A 20,714-nucleotide genomic window follows, 5' to 3' on the forward strand; every position below is an offset into this window, starting at 1 on the left:
TTGTTGATAAAGACCAGGGATTTATGAAGAATTGCAGGAAGACCATAAGAAGCTGAGTGTTAAAAGGCATGTGCAGTTCAATGTAGATAAATATGGAGTAGAGGACATGGGGAAAATTCTTAATGCCAGAAAAAGACTTTATAGATTCTGTGTTGACCATCATCACTTTGGAAATAGATCTCAGGGTCAAAATAGATCATTCTATGAAACTCAGTGGTGCTCAATAAGGAGCAAAAATCAAAACAAATATCAGAAATTGTTAGAAAATGAACAAACTCAATAGACAATATGAGCTGATTCAACTGTATGAATCCTTTGTGGGCTAGAATCTTAAATACTATGTTGTCTTCTGGTCTGCCTATTTCAAAATGGTTTTAAAAGGTTCAGAGGAAAACAAGTTTTGTCGGGGGGATGGGAAGACATCCTTATGAGGAGCAACCAAATGGGCTTGGACTCTTCAATCTGTTCACTGTCTCTGAATCATATAAAATGAGCAGCTGAAAAGATACAGAGCTTAAAATAGTATGGAGATTGTTACACACTTGGTATAAATACAGTACTATACATCAAAAAGAAATTAAAACAGTGTTAAACAGGCCACTGTGATTAAAACCAAAATCCAGCAGATGCATAAAAGTATTTCTGGACTAGTATCTGCTGCACAGAACCTTAAATCATCCTTGGTAAAGGCAAAGTGTAAGGTGGACAAATACAGGTGCTGGGCAGTTTTGGGAAGAACATTGTGCATAGGCCAGTAAGTGTGTTTGTTATATTGAAAAATAAGTCAGGCATTTAAAAAAATATAGAGATAAATATGTGTTAATGAATTTTGGAAGAGTTAGTGCATTTTTTTCTAGGCGTTTGCTTAATTTATTCATTAAGCATTTATGCTTAATGCTTTGAAATATTCAACAACTGTGTGAATTAATTTAATCCTGGTTTTCAAAAGCTTTTGTTAAGATTCATGCCAAAATATTTAAAGTGGGTGGCTCATCTTGAGATGAGAGAAAGATCTCTTGTACTTTAGTTATAGTTAGAGGCAGAAAACAATATTGAGAAATAATTTATCAGCTTTGAGCTGGAGCAAAGATATTCATGGTCCCATAGACAGATGCTCAGTACATTTATAAAAGATAGATACAGAATACAGTGTAAAGTGTGAGATGATGCATTTTGTTTAAATGTGGTTAGTATATTCAAAATTATTTGACTATTGATAATTAAAGGATTTGGATTTCTGACATGTAAGGAGAGGCTGAGAGAGGTGTATTCAGCCTGAAGAAGAGAAAAGGGTTAAGGGGATCTTTTCCAGTGTTTAAGTACCTAATGAGAAAAAAAATATTTTGTTTTGTTTTGGGGTGGTTTCTTTGCTGTTTTTTACATTATGGGTGGTCAAACACTGGCACAGGCTGCCGAGAGAGGTTGAGGAGTCTCTATCCCTGGAAATACCTGAGATCTGACTGGACATGGTCCTGGGCCACCTATTGTAGCATAGGGTGGGACAGGGTGGTGTCCAAAGATTCCTTGTGAAATCTTAACTACTATGAAGAATGGAAAAAAATCTCCCAATAGTGAATGACTTTGTTATGAAGAGATGGATAAATACAGAGTGTTAGTAAATGCAAATACAGAATATGAGAAAAAACAGCCACACCTATGTATTTACAAGAGTAAGACCTAAATTAACTGCTACCCAATGAGTTAAATAAATATTGTGATTTACTGTTGAAAGCTCCATGTTCAACATCATCAATATTTTGTGCCAGTCATAAAGGCATATAAAATTATATTACTTAGCAGGAAAGATAATGAAAACAGGACAGAAAGCGTCCCTCTTCCTTTATAAAAACCATTGGTTCATCCTGTTGTTCATACTCAAAAGGAGTCTGGTTGAACTGGAAAAAATGAGAGAGTGATGGTTAGGAGTACAGGATGGCTTTGTACGAGGTGGGGCACAGAACAAAGTTCCTTCTGCTTCCAAACAGATGACTGAGGTGTGGTATCATACAGTTATGACTGGTGTAGAAAGTGAATGAGAAGTGGTCAGTCCCTGTCTTAATGTACACAAAGTAGAGAACGTCCAACAAAATAAAAAATACAACAAACTAGCTCCCGAAGTACAACCTTTTGAATGTAATTAAGTGTGTCATTAAATCACGGGGCCTACTGTCCCAGAACTCTTTGGCTGACAAGCGCTTGAAGGAACTAAAAGTGCATTTAGGTGAAGTAGTGCAGGCCACGTTCATTGAGAGGCCACGTGTGACTTGTGATTCAGGAAATCTCTGAAACTTCTTGCTTCTGGGAGGGTGTATTGGAAAAAAACACTCCTGGACTTATTGCTGTCATGTCTTTTCCTTAAGCATCTCTACAGGTTATTGTTGGAAAGAGGGCACTTGTCTAGATATAGCTTAGGTTTGATAAACAGGGTCATTCTTAACCTCTTGTTGGAACAGATGGGTAGCTGAAACCTAAGGCAACAACAATGACTTTTTTTTCTCTTTGCAAATCAACATTCTTTCCCTTGCTCATTTTTTTGCTTCTTTTCTCAAAGGAACACTTAAAATAATGTTTTCACCTTTCATGTAAAAAAGGCATATATTTAATAGTGACTGCTGTATTATAAACTTGATGACAAGAAATGTGTGATATCTCTAGACACAAGGAAGTTTGTATCACATTCACAACTTAATTTTTATAGCTGATCACATCCTTATACCTAACTTTATTGAAATCCATGCCTTAAATGCTTTACAGATGAGATCCAAGATATGTATTCCTTTTATTGAAGATTTTATAAATTCCTTAAAAAACCTGCTCACGTATTGTGTTCAAATTTCTCATCCTTGGAGATTTTGGGGGCAGTCATTCCTCTCTTTTAGCATATACTATTTGTTGTGCACACTCATAAAATCATAATCTTCCTAACACCAGCTGATAGGATTTTGTTTTTCTCTTGAGGGATTGGGTGCCCACACAAGCCCTGTCTTCAGGCTGGGGCTTCAAAGAAATCAGTTCCCCTTCAATCATAATGAGGATTATGCTACTCTGAGGAGGCATATTGATTCAAATTTCCATTTGGAAACTTTTATATCCTGTTGCACAAAGACATCTAGCTATTATACTTTGCAATTCCTTGATCAGATGGTATACTCTTATACAGAATTGATGACTGTGCCACCAAGCTTTTCCTGGTAGTGCACATGTAAGTAAGAGTTTATGGGCACCACTTCTGAACTTGGGCTGCTTGAAGTCAGCGGTGGGGAGAGGGCAGGGCCATGGGCATGCTGCACCCCCTGGAAAGTTTTCTGTTGTTTCAGGGACTAACTGGTATGTAATTATGGCTCCATAAGCCAAGGGATGAGCGTTTATCTCGGGCTCCCTGGGTGCTGGTGAAGGAGGGGGTCACACCTGCCCATGGCTGGGGTGTGTGGGGGGAGCTGGGAGGGGACGTGCCAGCGCGGCTGCCCTGCCCTGGGCAGCTCTCACTCCTGCCCTCCCCCTGGGGCTCCCTGCTCGAGGTTTATCTCAGCCTGAGGGGGGACTTGTGCACAAGGTGGCTCAGGCTCCAAGCTGGAGGGCTCAGGTCTTTCTCTGGACACCACATGCTGGTTGCCTTGAATATTCTTGGTGTTCATCTCTAAAAGTTTTTATTTGTCTTCATCTTGTGCTATCTTACTGAAAGTGAGAAAATTTTTCCCTTGACAAACTTAGGTAAGCAATGGCTTTTTGGATTTGTGGGTTTATTCTCTCCAGGCAACTTTAAGCTTTACAGGCTCTATTGTTGATCCCAGACTATTTTAAATTTCTTTATAATGCCCTGAAGTACAATTCCTTGAAACATCAAGGTTGCAAATTCTTGGTTGTGCAAAACACCATTTGGAAAAGCTTTCTTTATCAGGATAAGTCTTGTACATAAATTCAGTGTGTGAGTGGCAATTACTCTTTTGAACAAAGTAATTAAAAATATGGTATAAAAAATGCATATACATGTATCAGAACCCCTTAAATAGTGATAATGTGTTTTTAGTCCATGCTGGGTTTCTATGGGCCTTTCTATGGGTGCTTTTTTCAGCCTTGTTCAGACTGAGCAATCTCTGTGATAATTCTGTTGAAATCCCTGAAATAACTTTCAGTTATGATCTGCTTAAGTGACTTAAGTGATGTTAAGATGACAGAGCCTGACATTTAGGATAAGATCCAAAGCCTATTGGTGCTGATAAGAATTTTAATATGTACTTCTCTGGTGGCTTTTTATCAACTTGCTTTGACTTGTGATATTTGTATAAGTGACTGTGGAGGAGATGAGTAAATTTATTTGACTAAAAGTTGTATTTAAATATATTTTCATTTTTTTCAGTCTTTTATGAAGAATTTTAATTTTTATGCCATTGAAATGGTACCTGATTTTATACAGATAAATCTGTTTAGAATGAATTTATTATTATATTATTAGGGGTTTTTTTAGAATTGATTTTAGTCAACATTATTGAATAAGTCAAACCCAAATTTTTTCCTATTCTGTGTGGACTAAATGAAAAAAAAAAATCAGGTAAGGCACTGAACAGCTTGCATAAACAGTTCTTGAGACAACTATATCTATTTTGAGTTCCCAGCAGACACTTTAGCATGAAAAGCAAGATTATTATGGGTTTGCGTACTTTGATGATCTAAGCTCCCAAGACAATGAATCCCTCTTTCTCAAAGCTTTTTTAAAGATTCCCTCACTGCATAAAATACATGATCTCTCTTCCCTTTCTTACCCTTCCCTTCAAATCACTTGAATTCAGAGTAGGCAGATCTCATGCTACAGATGCTATAACACTTAAAATGGATAAATTCTGGTACATGGAACATATGGAAATTATGGTGAATCACTGAAAAAATATCGATCCAGAGGATTATTTTGTGTATCAAGAAAAATTTTAAAAAATCATGACAAATATGATACTGAGGATTTAAACCAGCTGACAGCAGTAAGAAATTGACCCTCATCTAGTAAACCATCCTGCTCCTGAGTTTAGGATGCTGTACACCTCTTTAGTGCACTTGAAGATTGTGCCCCTTTGTGACCCAACTTCATCAAGAAGATGCAGATTAGTTTTGATTTTTCCTAACCCAAAGCTGACTGTGTTAGCTTGGTGGCTTAAAAAGCTTTTTTTTTAAAAAAAATATTGAATAATTAATATAGCACTTAAAAGGAAATGGATCTTTTTGATGCCTACCACTCTCTTTGCTTAGAAGATCCCAGAAGGACATACTAGAAGGGAAGCTGTGCAAAAGTCCAGTGTCCCTTTCCTCTCCCAGCTGCCCTTGGCAAGAGGGTGCTGATCTCCTTAACCTAACTCAGAAGCCTAGATTAGCCTCCCAGTCTCATGGTATCCTTCTGATCTAAGTGTCTTTGAAGTTTTTGTAAAGATTTTGGTCATTTGTTCAGTGTCTTTTTGCTTTCTTACAGGATTTTCTTTGAAAGCAGGATTTCAAAAACCTCTATTACTATGGCAGTCTTCACTGAGGCTCTTTCAATTTTGCAATGCCCCAGCCTTTAGCATCTGGTTTTCAAACTCTGTTGAATCAGACTGGAAACAGATATCTAAAGTGACTATTTAGCAAAATAATTTTTTTCCCAGTGGTCTAGAGAGAAAAATATGCAAATATGAATAAAATGAGCTCATTTGGAAGGCACTGAGCTTTAATGAATAACCATTTATATAACAGCAAAATAAAGCAAATTAAAATTTGTTGTGAACACAAGCTCTTTTAAAAGAACAAATTAAATTAACACGCTGAGAGTTAAATCAAGACACTGGAGGCTTTAGTAAGCCTGATCTCTTCATGAGAGGTGCTCATGAAGAGCATGAGCAAAAGAGGAATCAAATAAGATCTTCACAGAATTGGCTCAAAAGTATTTTTATTTCTAGCCATATCACTATCCAACCTAATGACAACACATTGAGTTTGAAATCCTACTCTAGTACATTACTTGAGGTGAAACAGTAAGGAAAATTGATCTGTTGCCCATAAACCCTGTGCACAAATTTCCCCAGAAATGGCATTTTCACTGGAGGGTTTGTTTGTTGATGCTGCATCTATATCTGGAAATTAGCATCAAACTGAATGTTTTTCTTCTCTACAAGGCTGGATGGTTTTAAAGGGAGAAAAACAGCAAGAAGAAAATACTGCAAGTATCTGCTTTGCTGTTTTGGGTTTTTCCTTCCTTCCTTCCTTCCTTCCTTCCTTCCTTCCTTCCTTCCTTCCTTCCTTCCTTCCTTCCTTCCTTCCTTCCTTCCTTCCTTCCTTCCTTCCTTCCTTCCTTCCTTCCTTCCTTCCTTCCTTCCTTCCTTCCTTCCTTCCTTCCTTCCTTCCTTCCTTCCTTCCTTCCTTCCTTCCTTCCTTCCTTCCTTCCTTCCTTCCTTCCTTCCTTCCTTCCTTCCTTCCTTCCTTCCTTCCTTCCTTCCTTCCTTCCTTCCTTCCTGCCTTCCTGCCTTCCTTCCTTCCTTCCTTCCTGCCTTCCTGCCTTCCTGCCTTCCTGCCTTCCTGCCTTCCTGCCTTCCTGCCTTCCTGCCTTCCTGCCTTCCTGCCTTCCTGCCTTCCTTCCTTCCTTCCTTCCTTCCTTCCTTCCTTCCTTCCTTCCTTCCTTCCTTCCTTCCTTCCTTCCTGCCTTCCTGCCTTCCTGCCTTCCTGCCTTCCTGCCTTCCTTCCTGCCTTCCTGCCTTCCTGCCTTCCTTCCTGCCTTCCTTCCTGCCTTCCTTCCTGCCTTCCTTCCTTCCTCCCTTCCTCCCTTCCTCCCTTCCTCGTCTGAGCAATACAATTCCATACTTAATGGAATTTATAGACAACAGTTGCAACTGTGTGAAGCTAGATGTTATGTAAGAATTCTTTTCTCTCCAGTATCTGGAATGCTAAATGTATTAATTTTGGCTAAATTTATGAAAATGTTGAGTTTTCTTGCATATCATGAAAACAAAGATGTGTTTCAAATCCTTTTTTACTGCAGAAGCACAGCTAAAACTCCATTCTCAAAGGAATGCACCTTAGAGTAAATACAAGCATGTGCCAGCTAATTTGAACAGGGGGCTGAAACAGATACCTCCTGAGGTCTCTTCCAACTTTGCCTTATTCTATGGTGCTGTGAAAGAGAGAACAGGATACTTGTAGACTGGCACAAGAAAAAGATGTGTATAGAAACTTTGGCAGAATTTTATATAATGAAGAAAAGAAGAAGGCAACTTCATGAAGTTCATAAGAGATATCAGTATTTTTATCCAGTTTAGATAATAATCAATAGGTATTTTGATTTTTCATGCTATGGAAAATATTTGTGGATGGATAAATTGAATGGTAATTTAAAAAATTTACTCATGTTAACAATTCCTGTATCTCTTGTGCTCATGTTTTTTCGTTTGATGTGTTATAAAAAAATTGCCAAACGAATGTCAGACAATTAGTAACCACTCACCTAAGCTGCATGGCACAAAAGACATTTATGTGGTGCTTAATCACATTTTATGTTAGCACTTATAAATCCTCTCATGAACATTTGAGGCAGGGTAGTCAGGACTTTCCTACAACTGTGGAAGTCTTCATTTTGGAAAAAGAGCAAGGAGAAATCTGCTCTAACCTATAGTGAGGTTTTTGCAGAAGCTGGGTGTGATACAATTCACTTGTCTCACAGACTCAAACCTCAAGTCTGCAGGTCCCGTAGATAGTCCTATTTTATATGAATAAATGAGATAATCCAGCAGAACTTGTGTGCATCACAGTGCATTTGTGCAGCCCTCTTCAAAGGCCTCTGCTGCCTGACAGTCAGGAAGCACACCTTTCCACTGAAAACTTCATACTGGTTTTACACTGTGCTTGGCACTTCACAGTGACAATCCTTCAATTGATTGCATTGCTAATTTTTCATTTTCTATCCTTTAACAGCTGGAAACAGTGAAAGTGATGGCCAAGAAGCGGTGAGGAAAATAAAAGAAGAAACTTTGACTGGAAAAGGTACCATATTACATCCTTTCCTATAAGAAACTACTTTCCCTCTCTTTCTGCTGTCATTTCCTTTGATATGAGGTCCCTCTGTGTATTGCTAAGCTTTTTGTTTTTTAAATTTGACGCACTGGAACAGGTAGCCCAGAGCAGCTGTAGATACCTGCTCCCTGTTAGTGTTCAAGGCCAGGTTGGATGGAGCTCTGAGCAACCTGGTCTAGTGGAAAATGTCCCTGCCCATGGCAGGAGGTTTGGAACTAGGTGCTCTTTAAGGTCCCTTTTAACCCAAATGATTCTGTGGTTCCATGAACCGAATTCCTGAAATAAATCTGATTCAGGGGTAAAATGCATGGGATATTTTTTAAAAAATGTTTTCAGCCTTGTTTGACTTTGCTGTTTGTCATTGCAAAAGGGCTACCTGCAAGTTACAGTCTGCCTGCATACGTGTATGTTGTAATAGATGGGAAAAAAATCCAGAATACCAGTAATTTTTGCAGAGGGGAGGATGACAGCAGATAAGAGTGTGTGCTCTTTTTCTTTGCTTGTTTTAGGAGCTAATAGGTTTTCTGAAAGATGAAGGCTGCTTGATTGGCTTATTGGACACATGTTAAGAGGTTATAATACTTTGCAAAGTAAAACTATTTTCTTAAAGATAAAGGAAGTTTCATATCAAAATTACATTTCTACTTTTTTGTGGTTCTTTTCTTATTTTCTTTATGTGAGGATCTATTATGTTTGTGGAGGTATAAGGACAGCATAGCTTGATAACGAAGAGAAAAGGCATATTCCACAGCACCTGCTCTGTGATTGTAATTTACAGTTTATGGTGGAGATTAGTGCAGCTCATATTTTTGTCCCTGGGTGTCACTGGGTGTAGTTCCTAATGGTGCATGATGTTTCATTGCTGCAGCTTTGATGTATCATTTCTTGCCAAATAATACGGCAGCTTTGCTAGTCCAACCTATTTAGGATCTTTGTGGCTTCTGAGATCTGATTCTGGTTTTATGCCCCTAATAATTACTGTTATGATGATCAAAAAACATGTTCATTACTGTGTTAAAAACCCTTTCATTAAGATTTATCTTTTGACTTAAATAAATGTGCATCCCTTATAGCCTCAGGATACATGTATGCTAGTTAAAATTAAGGCATAGTGAGAAGGATCATGAAAGGAAAAAAGTAATTATGACATCATTAAAATCTTTTGCTGGAAGTTTCTGTACAGAGACCAAAACCAGTTGAAAGTAATTATGTCATGTGACTTGCATGAAGCTGAGTAAACCAGGGTCCATCTTATTTTCTCCCTTCTGTGTGATCACAGGGTTTTCTAGCACTGCAGTCTTTCTTGATTTTTCTAAGTAAAGTCAGTTATAGCCCTCAGTTATAAACTGTTAAGATACACATGTCAGTTTGAGGAAGCTGAAAGTGTGTTTAAAGTTGACTGAAGTTGTTCCATATTGTAATTATTTTTACTGAGGCTTAAGTAATCTCAGGCTCCGACAAGTTTGGCCTAAAAATAAATTGGAAGAGATTGTCTTTTCAGAGTTTCTCACTGACTGAGAAAAATTTGTATTTACAGGTGCAATGTCCTGTACAAAAGTCTTGTGCAGAACTGAGTTCCACTCCTGTGTTACTGTTTACCAATGAATTTGCACTTTGCTTTTAATAGGATGTATGTGTAGAGACTGTGACCAGGGCTGTGCAAGAGTATCATCTTTTCAAAAGCTGCAGTTCAAGATATGTTTAGTCACTGCATGAAAACATTATTGGTTGTCTTCCCCCTTTTCCCCTGCTTTTTCTTTGAGCATTTTTCATGGTCCATATGAAAACACTACTTAATAGAAACTGGTCCCATCAGGAACATCAGACTCTTGAAGGAGAACTACTCAAAATGGCATTGTTGGGCAGACAGTGTAGTCGTGGATTGGGACAATATAAGCTACTATGGACAAACAACATGAGTGGATGCCATCAGTTTGTTATCCAGACCTCAGATCTCTTAGAACAAAGAAAATCTCCTTGTTTTTAATCAGGTTAGACAGCAAATGGGAGCAAAAGACCTTGTGCTCTCCTTGTTGCCTGGCTGAGCCATACATAGCACAAACATCCCCAGAGACAGCTCTGGGAAAATGCCAGGCTTATTGAATGCAGGTAATTACAATGTTTTTAAGGCACTGTCATCCTTCTCTGTCTTGGCCCACTGTCTGTCTGGGGCTCTGTCTGATATCTAAGGGTAAGTAGTTTTACTTGACGTAATCTGTACTTATTTCTGGGACAAGTGAGATTCAAAGCATGTGCATAAGTAATTCCTATGAAGCAGCTGATGAGCAATAATGTGCTTACAGTTGCAGAGGAGGATAAAGGATAGTAATAAAAAGGCTATGCATGCAGGTGATGGGATTTTTTTTTATAAAATCGTGGCAAGACATGAAAAAAGGATGGACAAAACTTCTAAATACAGGGAGTCAGGAAGCCTGATTTCCCATGCTGAAGGCCAAAAGAGAGTAGAGTACTGGTGAGGAAAGCAGTTGCAGCCATTTGCCTGCAAAGCAGTGATGCTAAAGGACTCAGAAAATCTAAGCAATTTAACACTTCACCTCTTCCTTCCACCCATCCTCTCCCCTGGTGCTGCATCAGAAACCTTCTTGGTTCCTCCTCCTGCTGATTGCAGGCTGTTTAACTGTCCTCCTTGGTTTTGGGTCTCTGTTTTGGGTAACCTATTATACAGCCTAAAGAGGGAGGATGTACATGGGCAGTTGAGTGGAAGTAAATAAGCTACAAGTCCTTGGGGCATGATAGATCCAGTTAGCTTAACCATCAGAACCTCATCCATGATAAAGAAATCACAACCCTGAGATATCCAAAACAGGCCAGAAGTAGTGCTGCATTGTCATTAAAATTCTCACATGGACACTATTTCCAAAAGACCAAGGGCAACACATTGATACATCCTGAATCATAAAGCTGGAGAAGCCAGGATGATGTGGACGTTTGTCTCGCTTCCATTTGTTAAATTGGGAACTTGTGCTGTTAATAGTAGCAATTATATGGCTGGGAAAATTGTTGATGGCTCGGGATTGCCACAGAGGTATTCTAATGGGATAAGTCTCTATAATTTGCACATAGGGTGTGTCTGTGCTAGTGTGTTCCTGAGTTAGATCAGTTGGGTGCTTTTCAGGCAACCCTCAGCTCTTGGCTGCTTGCTGAGCACAGGTTCCTATTAGGAAGGGCTCTGCAGGTCCTGGCCAGGATTCCCTTTGGGCAGGACTAGCCTGAGAGGTGAGTTGCAGCAGTAACAGAGTATTACTGCATGGGAGCAAACATAAGAGTTTATCTGAACTAAGCCTTCCACAGACCTGCAGCAAGCGCCTATGGCAGGTGCCCAGCACCAAATGAGACCCAGAAATGGACTTCTGTTGATCCAAACTGCTTGTTAATGCAGCCATAACCATAGTTATCAGTCATGAACAAACCTCACTGAGGTGCAGAAGTGGGAGGTTTCTGTGGTAAACTCACTACTCAATGATGCTGGAAGAAAATCTCTCCATTTACATACAGAGTTCTATCTCCTGACTCAGTTACCCTCAGCTTATGTCTCTGCAAATGAAAGCTGGTTTTAGCCTGATGATTAAAAACATACAAATGTTGGAAATTCATATATAAACATGAATGAAAGCTTCATTCATTCCAGCAAAGGTTCATGAATGCCAATGGAATCAGCAATTAGCAGAACTTTATGCATAAATATCACATAGCACAGCACCAAGGGAAGGCTCTCACGATGGAAATGTAGGAGCTGGAGTTGCAACTAGAGTCAAAGGAGAAAAAAATTAACATTTAGTGAGAAAAGAGGGTGTAAAAGTCATATTAAGTGTAGACCTCTTCAAAAGGAGAAGGCTGCATTTAATCTCACCCAACATTTTGTGGCAATTCAAATAAAACCACAATTATAAAACTTCAAGCTAAATTCACAGCGTTCATGATACTTCCATTTGAAGTCAGGCAAGAAAGGAAGAAGAGACTTTCTCCCTCAGAGTCAGAGGAATGCAGAGGTTTGCACAGTGGCAACCAAATTGTGTCATTTACAGTCTGACCCACATCAAGACAGCGTGGGCCAAATAGTAGGATGAATTGTCTTAGAAACAATTCGCGTACATTTAACAAGCCTGGCTTTTTCCCAGAGCTTTCTCTAGAGATGTTTATGCTACATGTGGCTCAACCAGGGAATAAGGAAATGACAAGGTCTCTTGCTCCCTTTTGTAGTATGACTTGCTAATAAATAAGGAATTTTTCCTTTTTGTTAGAGATCTGAGATTGAAGAATTGATGTGAAAAAAGAAGGGCTAATAGCCAATAGGTACCACGTGTAACTACAGAATAACTCGTGGGTGGTTGCTCCACCAATATGATCCCTATGTCAGGTAACATTTTTAACAGAGCAGTCCAGCTTTTTCTGCTCTGTACCCAAAAGTTTGTTGTTAGCTTTCCCTGCAGGCTAGAGGAAGTCATCTGCTGATTTCCCAAATTCACAAACTTCTAAACTTGGTGGTGGTATTCCCAGCATGTCAGCTGCAGTTGTCTTCAGCAAAAAGTTCAGTTCAGCAAGGACTGATGCCTTGTTAATATGTGCAAGAATGTCTGCCAGGACTTTTTCTTTTGTGTGGCATGTCAAAGATGTCATTATGGAAGTGTCATCCAACCAGTCAAACACAGTGGAAAATATTTGTATTTGAGACATGTCTTCTACAAGTGTGCGTAAACATCCATGAATTGTGATTTTATGCTTGCTTGTGTCACCTGGGTTTTTATTGTTGTTGTTTGTTTGTTTGTTTGTGTTTTTTTTTTTTTTTTGGTGTAGTTTTGAGTTGTAAAAGCATAACATCCTGGGCTTGTGGCTAGACCTCATGTGGCTACTTTGTCTCTTCTACCACATCCTGCTGAAAGACCTGCAGGTTTGGTTTAAAGCGCTTCCTGACAATAACAGGGCAGTTTCCATCTGCATGGTTTCTTTTCTCATGCTGGTGCAGTTCTTGGCTTTGGCAGGTCAATGACTGCCCTCAGTTAGAGGTGTACAGCTGAACATCAGGCCTATGAAGACATCTTGAAGGCCAAGGTGATGATATGGGAATAGAGAAATCTCTGTCTGACAGTATATGCCACTTTGCAGGACCCTGTGTGGACTGCACAGTTTTTCTGCTTTGTCATACCTGTCTCATACCTTGATGACAGGTATGAGAACCTTGACTAAACATTAAGATTTCTTTTCTTTCCATAGCCTCATCTGACATTATGTCAGGTATATTCAAGCCATATGAAAACATTTCAATTTTGAAAAATATTGGATGTGTTAAACCTAATCTAAGCTTGTGACTGGATCCTCTCCATGCATAAGGGATGGAAGACTCCTTTCTGGAGACCAAGAAAGTAATGCGTGATCTAATACTTTTTCTCTGTGTTCATAGCACTTATGTCCCTTATCCAATAAAGCTGGTGACTTTTTGCTTCATATTAAGCAGGGAAAATTTTAATCCACAGAAAGGTGTCTCCAGAGCCCTCTGAAAAATCCCTTAGGTGAAACGTTTTCAAATCAATTGTCCTGCTTTTCTTTTTGTTTTACATAATTCTTTGATGCAAAACCATGGTTAAATTCATTAAGCCTGTTTACTTATGTCTTTTCTTGTTCTCCTTTTGACTTCCAGTGTAACATGATACAAGACTTTCCCTCTCAGTTCTTACAGATACTTAAAACAATAGAGAACTCCCTGTTTTTGGGGTTTCTTAAAACGCTTTGGAAATTGGCTGGTCATGTTAACAGTGTGGCAAATCAGAAATTAAGAGCAATATGGTTCACATAGCTGAGGATGAGTTGCATATCTGGATACTGAGATGGAGATAAAGCCTTTCAAATGTGAAATGTATTCATAATGCAGGCACAAGCTCTGCCTGTTGGTTTCCTGAATTCCAATTTCCATTGGAAATGTGAAACACATTTCATTAACAGGCTCTGCCACTAAGAAACATTATTTTCTCTTATTTAAATTATCTCTAATTGAAACTTAGAGACAAAGAAGTGCACAGGTGTAGCTGTAGGCAGAATAACAAACTCTCGTCAGATGACTTGAAATGATTTTCTGACTGTAAATCACCAGAGCTTTGTGTGACTAATGGCACCAAAGCTCTGAGGTTAGAATTTTGCTGATTGTGCTGCCCTACTGAAGGCAATCTGGAGGAAGGGAGTTTCAAATTAAAATTGCCTCTTCAAGGTTGGAAAAAGCCCCCATTTCAGACTTTTACAGGATTTTGATCCTCTTGTAGGTACTTGTAGAGTCGTGATGTTGTGCAGTGACTGAATAAAGGTGCTCCTGGGTTTGTCACCTCCTTTAATATGTCATTATTTTTTCCATCTTGAGCAGTAGTCGCAGGCAGGTTGTGTGAGCTATTTCCAGACCTTGTCTGTTTTCGAGAAAATTGCCAGCATATATTGAAAGACAAAGCCAAGAAAAAAGCAATTTGTTTTCTGTCTGGAATACTTTCATATTTCTCTTCCGAGAACTACGTTAGGCCTATCTGCTGTGGGTTATATGTAGGGATTTAGAAGCTAATTTGCTTATAACAAGTAGAATATTTTCTGTGGAAATGCCATTGGCTTCTGGATCCAGCTGCCAAGAGCATGGAGAACTTGTGGGCTGAAGTAAACGTGGAATAAGCAGAGCTTTATGCTGTGTGAGCAACCTCCCAGGTATGAGCTGCACATCAAACAACAGATGCTGGTTGACCTGAATGTGCAGGCAGTGCTGGTCTGTCCTTGTCAGCTCCATCCTTGCAGCACTATGGCAAAGCTCCAGAGGAACCACGGCTAGAGAGGAGCCTCTGCACCTCTGAAGGACCAATGCCAGTGTGCCCGTGCTTAATTTGTGCTTCAAGGACTATTTTTTCAATAGGCAAGGGATTGAAGCTCTGCATAAATGTCCCAGTTCTTAAATGAGTTGTGGGCCAGGGTCTCCCCAGCAGTGCCCAGTGCCCCAGACAGGACCAGAGGCAATGGAAACAACCTACAATGCAAGAAATTCCATTTAAAAATAGAATTTTTTTTTTTATGCTTTAGCATAAGAGCTTTTGGGTATCGGCACAGGTTGCCCGGTGAGTTTGTACATTCTCCATCTTGAGAGATATTCAAAAGTCATCTGAACACAGTCCTGGGCAACCACCTCCAGGTGGCCCAGTATGAGCAGGGACAATCTCCTTCCAGCCTCAGCCACCCTAGAACTCTGTAAGTCTAGCAAATTTTAGCTGCCTAACCCACATGAAACCCTGTCTGCTTTGTGTGTCCAGACCTGAGTACAGGTACTGAGGTAGCATACACAGGTTCCAGGACTTCAGGGCCTCCCAGAAACTGTATCAGTGTTCATACAGTGCCAATATTAAGACTCTTAGGTGCATATAGTGATAAGAATAGCAATACTTTGACCATAATGCAGTCTTGGGGAGCAGGTATTTGAAAAGGACTTCCTAGCAGAGTAAAAACATCACATCTGTGCAACTAAAAAAACATTCTGTGGAAACAAAGGGAAGAAGTACAGGAATGCTGATGTTTAGAACAAGAATGACTCTGAAGCAGCTTCCACTCTTGTTTCTTTTGGTGTTTTGATTTTTTTCCTTGCTGTCATTGTTGTTTTTGTTGCTGTTGTTTGGGTGGGTTTTTTCTTTGGGTGGATTTTGTGTGCTTTTTTTGATTGGGTTTTGTTTTGTTCTTGGTTTTTGTTTGTTGGTTTTTTTTTTTTTTTCATTTTTTGTGCAGGGCATAGGTTTTTTTAAAGACTTAAGCTTTAAAATGTAGGTTTCAAATTTAATGTGTTCAAGATTACATGATGCATGTCATGTCTGACACATTTTCATCATCTGACTAAATTATCATGCTCATGTACACTTCGAAACCCTTCTTAGCCTAAAGTCTTGCAGAGAGTGTTTAATGCCAGCATTTTTTAATGGTCTTTTCTGATACCTGGTGCTGGAAAATCTTGCTTGTAAGAAGAAAAAGAAATATTCCTAAAGATACTTATAGACTCTTCAATTAAGCCAAACATCTAACATGAGAATGATTACATGCCTAAAAATCACATCCCAGGTTGGATTTCTCATATATTTCATATATTTCATATATTGAGGCACTGTTTGTGGACAAGGTGATGTGAACTGTTACCACCACCTGATTAATATCCCCAAGACAATGCTCAGCTGTATTTCATTCCTTATTTAATTTTAACATTATATCTGCCACTGATTTCTCTTACCAAGATTTCTGTTGACTTCAGGCTGCTTGGCAGGAGTAGCTCTTCACAACTGATGTGACTTGAGGAGACAAAATAAATCAAATCATCTCTCCAACACTTATTTTGACCTAGTTGAAAAATAATCCTTGCCAATGTTTTAGCTCCCAAGCATAAAAAACATGGGCCTGTGGTTGGAGAGAGATCTCCATGGCTTTGGGCAAGATTTGCTGTTGTTCTGTGTTTCCTCTCATTTTACTCCAATCTCACTTATGCTCACTTGAGCTTTTTTTAAGAAGTAATTTACAACAACTAAGCTTCCTAGAACATGGATCTCATTAAAATGATACAATGCCTGTACTTCTGTCTCTTTAATTTGATGGTATATGAGAGAGAAAATAAAAGGAAGGAAAATAATATAAAAAAAAGGAGCAATTTCTCCTTTTCGAAACTTTGTCATGGCAGCTGGGGACTTCTGGATAAGAGATTTGTAACAAGTTAATTTTCCAACCTGAAACATTGCAGGCTTTCTCCTAGCTTATATTCAACACTTGAAAGTCAGTCCATGGCCCTAACTGGAACAACTTTTTATGAAGACATTTTTCCAAGAGATATGTCTGTTTGAATGAGAATATTTATTGGCAAAAGAGAGACAGAAACACTTCTACCCTCATATCTACGAAAATAACACAGAGAAAGTGCAGAATCTCTGTAGAAGGGATTAACTTGAAAAGAGGCAGTTTGTGTTCAGCCCCATCCAGATCAAAGGCTTTTCATCCCAACTGTGTTTCTTATGTCCTAGACTGCTGTACTATAAAAGACAATCTTTGTTTTAGAATCTAGTCCTTAAAACCTTCTTGAATTAATAAACTTCTGCTTATCAATGCTTTGTGTTGATTTGCAAATGCACACTATAAATGATTTGGGTTTTTTTAAAAGAAAATTTTGCCAAAGTTTGTTTGAAAAAAGATTTTGTTTAAAAATTGCTACAAAATGCATCCTATGGAAACATCTGTGGAAAACACTTTTGTGTGAGTCTGAACCCTCTTTCCATCAGTCTATTTGTTTTGGGTTTTTTGGGGTTTTTTTTCTTTGAACTGATGCAGAATTTAATTTTTCTTTCCCTGATTAAGTGAAGTCTTCAAATGGATTTCCTTCAAGACTGTTTCTGAAAAGTAGAAGACAAAGCACCTCTCCAGTGCCATGAAGGCCCATACTGTGAAACACCAGCTATAGATAATAGAGGGCTATGTCAAAAAATGTGCTTATTTGGGATAGAACAAGACTGATATACTGAGCAGTTCTCTTGTGAGTCTTAGACTCTTTCCCCAGTTAAGATGATCTCAAGTGGCTGGAAGAAGACTGCTATATTAGAAGATATATGAAAAAACTTTTTCGTCTGGAATCATAATCCTGTAGTTACCTTGACAACCACCAATGATACATAACTATGTTGCATTTGCCTCTCCAGGCGGCCTTTCAGCCTTTCAGTCGTACAGACAGAAGAGACAGAATATTGTTTGTTTGTTTGTTTGTTTGTTTTTCATTTGCTTGAACCTCTAGAAACATGCTAGTCAGAAAGCAGTACTTATGTGTTTCCACCCAGCAGGACAAAATGCTATGTTTGCCTTTGCTTGCAAAAGAGAACAATTTGTTGCAGTGTTCCCATATCCAATTAACTTTTTCTTCATCTCAGTGCAATCAAAAGTGGAGCATTTAGGGCCATGTTGGCATTTGTGTGTGAGCATTGGGCCCAGGGTGCTGGCAGAAGTCTGGGGCAGAGCCTGGCATCTCAGCCTTGTGCAGTATGTGCACAGTCTTTAGAGGAGTCTGAGATAGAGATCTTAGTAGGGTTTTGGGTTTTTTGGGTGTTTGTTTGTTTGTGGGTGGGGGTGGGGTTTTGTGTGTTTTTTTAAATTGGTTGTTGTTGTTGTTTGGTTTGTGTGGGGGGTTTTTTGTTGTTCTTTTTGTTGTTTTTTTTTTGTTGTTGTTGTTTGTTTTTGTTTTTTGGGGTTTTTTGTGTGTGTGTGTGTGTCCGTGTGTCCGTGTGTGTCTGTGTGTGTGTGTTTAGATGACAAAGAACTCACTTTTGCTGGTGCCAAAGGTAATTTCTCGAGGATAGTCCAGAAATACCATTCTTAGACTGTGTGAAAACTTAGCACCTATATCCTTAGTCTCTTAAATGTAATTTAACTGTATTTTCTGAAGATAATGTTTTGAAAGAAAGCCGCTCTTTTGTGCTTCCAAAGTGTTTCTGTACGGGGTTATTTTTCAGAAGCTGGATACAAAATGGCTAATCCTTCATTTCAGCTGGAAAAGTGCTACCTGCCAGCCCCAATTTTAGGGATCTGTAAGGCAGCAAAATGAGGACAGAACAGAGGATTTAATTAATTTCCTTCAGCCTACAGTAAGGAGCTGTGCTCTGGGGACTCTGGGTCCAGTGCAGCTTGGTGATTCATGGGGGGACAGTTGTGTGGTGAAAGGAAGCAGTGGCTGTGGGTCCCTGCCTCAGTCTGCTCTCTGCAGCTTGAGGAGGAGTGGCCCTAGGTGGTGCTTTCCCAGCTGCCTGGCTTCAAGGTCCCTTTCCACAAGCTGCCATTGCAGCAACTTTTAAAACACACTATCTTCTTGTGCTGAAAATTAGTGATGTTTTTCCTTCAGTTCCTTTTTAGCACCAGGTGAGATTATATGTCACTGATGATATAAGGAGTATTCAGTCTCAGAGGGATTGTATAAGTTTATGCTACTAGCAATAAATAATTCTTTTACTTGAAAAATAGATTTTTTTACTGGCCCTTTTTATTTTTAAAACTTTTTAAAAAATAATTTATCTTTTTCTGCAGATTAATTTTGGATTTTGCAGATTCATTTCTGATAATATTTTTTAATATAGCTTAGTCTTTGAGTTAAATAAAAATCAGGCATCTACTGCAGTGGATGCTATAAAAAGGAATATATACCAGTGTGTTCAAAGAGCAACTGAATCAGACACATAAAATGAGAGAAAATGGGTGAAAAAAGGAAAACAGATAACAGAATGATAGGAGAAAAAAAAAAGACCATGACATGAATTCCACATTTCATGTTCTATTTTCTTTTCAATTGGTCATATTTTTTTTAATTTAGTTTTAAATTTAATCCAAAATAGACAGTTAAGACACTAACATGCATGTTAAAAAGCTTAAAAAACAGAGATACTAAAGGCTGTGAGAAAAGAGAGACTAAGGAGAAAACACAAGGTGTAGACAAGGAGAAGAAGTATGTGAAGACAGAGAGAAAGAAGTTGCTGCCACATAAACTTGAAGGAGCATAAGATCATATCCAGAAAATATTATGTGCAGGGGCTGACTGTTTATTTAGCATTTATGCTAAGCAGATTTTTGAGTAGATGGTCCCTGAATAATGAATTGGAGTCACTCCATAGTTCAGGATTTCATCGTTGGAAATCATATGTATTACATGAATATATTAGAGAAACTCTCAGAGAGTCATGTCCAGGTCCACAGTGACACAGCTTTCACAGCTGTACCTGCCAGCGAGGGTGAGCTGGGCTAGCACAGTGCACACAAGGCTTGTTTAACCCCCAGGCAGGATGTGTGAGGGTACAGGCTTTATTTTAGCCCTCAGCTTGCATATTCCCCCCCTAATGCTCCATCAAGGAAAATTGTGTGTTTTCCTTTCCATTCTGTATACTTAACTTTCCTTGTCTTTGAAGATCTTTCAAAGTGTTCAGCATTCCTGGCACATTTGTATTTCCATCTTTGTCTCTGTCACCCTTTTCCTTTTCTCTCTTCCCCACTTTTTCTCTCCTTTCCCCACTCTATCTCTCTTTCTCCATCTTTCTTAAAAAAAAAAAAACGGAATGGAAAATACAACTTTGTAACACATCTGGCTGTAACGCATATCATATTATGTTTAAGGTGGTACTCGTGTACTCATAGGAGTTGCTTTGCATTCTGTGGTTTGCATACTGTAAGCCAGCATTAAATAACAATGGGAACAACCTGTAGCTTTATTGTGCTTTTTCATTTTCAATTTTAAAAATAATCCCAGATTAAAGGTGCTTGTAAAGTCAGAAAAATTGCAGATTTTTAAATGGAACTATGTGATTTGCTATTCTCCATATTTCATCCATTATGCTAACATTTTTTAGTTTGTCTAGCTGGCTTCTGAGATGGAGGCATAAACCTACTGACCAAACAGGAAAAACACCTTGATTTTATATAGGATTGGAAGAGTACACATGAATGATATGGATTGCATGATATCTTTTCTCTGGCAACTATTATGTTAAATTAGTTTCAAAGCTGTCAAATTAAAAAAGACAAAGTTAGAGTGACATGTTATGTCCAGTGGGTGTTTTTGTCCTAGGAAGAGGTATCATGCTAGCCTTGGGAAAAGCCTGAAAGATAACTTCCACTTTTATTCAACTGAAGAGCAGAAAAGAGTGACTGAATCATTAAGCTAA

The 20,714-nt window shown here is 38.8% G+C and overlaps 1 protein-coding gene across 2 annotated transcripts in view; it reads left to right on the top strand.

The window, feature by feature from the left end:
• Positions 1–20,714, top strand: part of DHRSX (dehydrogenase/reductase X-linked) — a 165,086-nt gene that overhangs the window by 42,677 nt on the left and 101,695 nt on the right. For both annotated transcript variants that reach the window (XM_063392439.1, XM_063392440.1), the window contains one exon: positions 7,924–7,992. In XM_063392439.1, coding sequence (XP_063248509.1) covers positions 7,924–7,992 — 69 coding nt within the window. The remainder of the gene's footprint in view (positions 1–7,923; positions 7,993–20,714) is intronic.

Source organism: Prinia subflava, chromosome 3, assembly GCF_021018805.1.
Source record: "Prinia subflava isolate CZ2003 ecotype Zambia chromosome 3, Cam_Psub_1.2, whole genome shotgun sequence".
In the NCBI taxonomy this organism is placed as follows: Eukaryota; Metazoa; Chordata; class Aves; order Passeriformes; family Cisticolidae; genus Prinia; species Prinia subflava.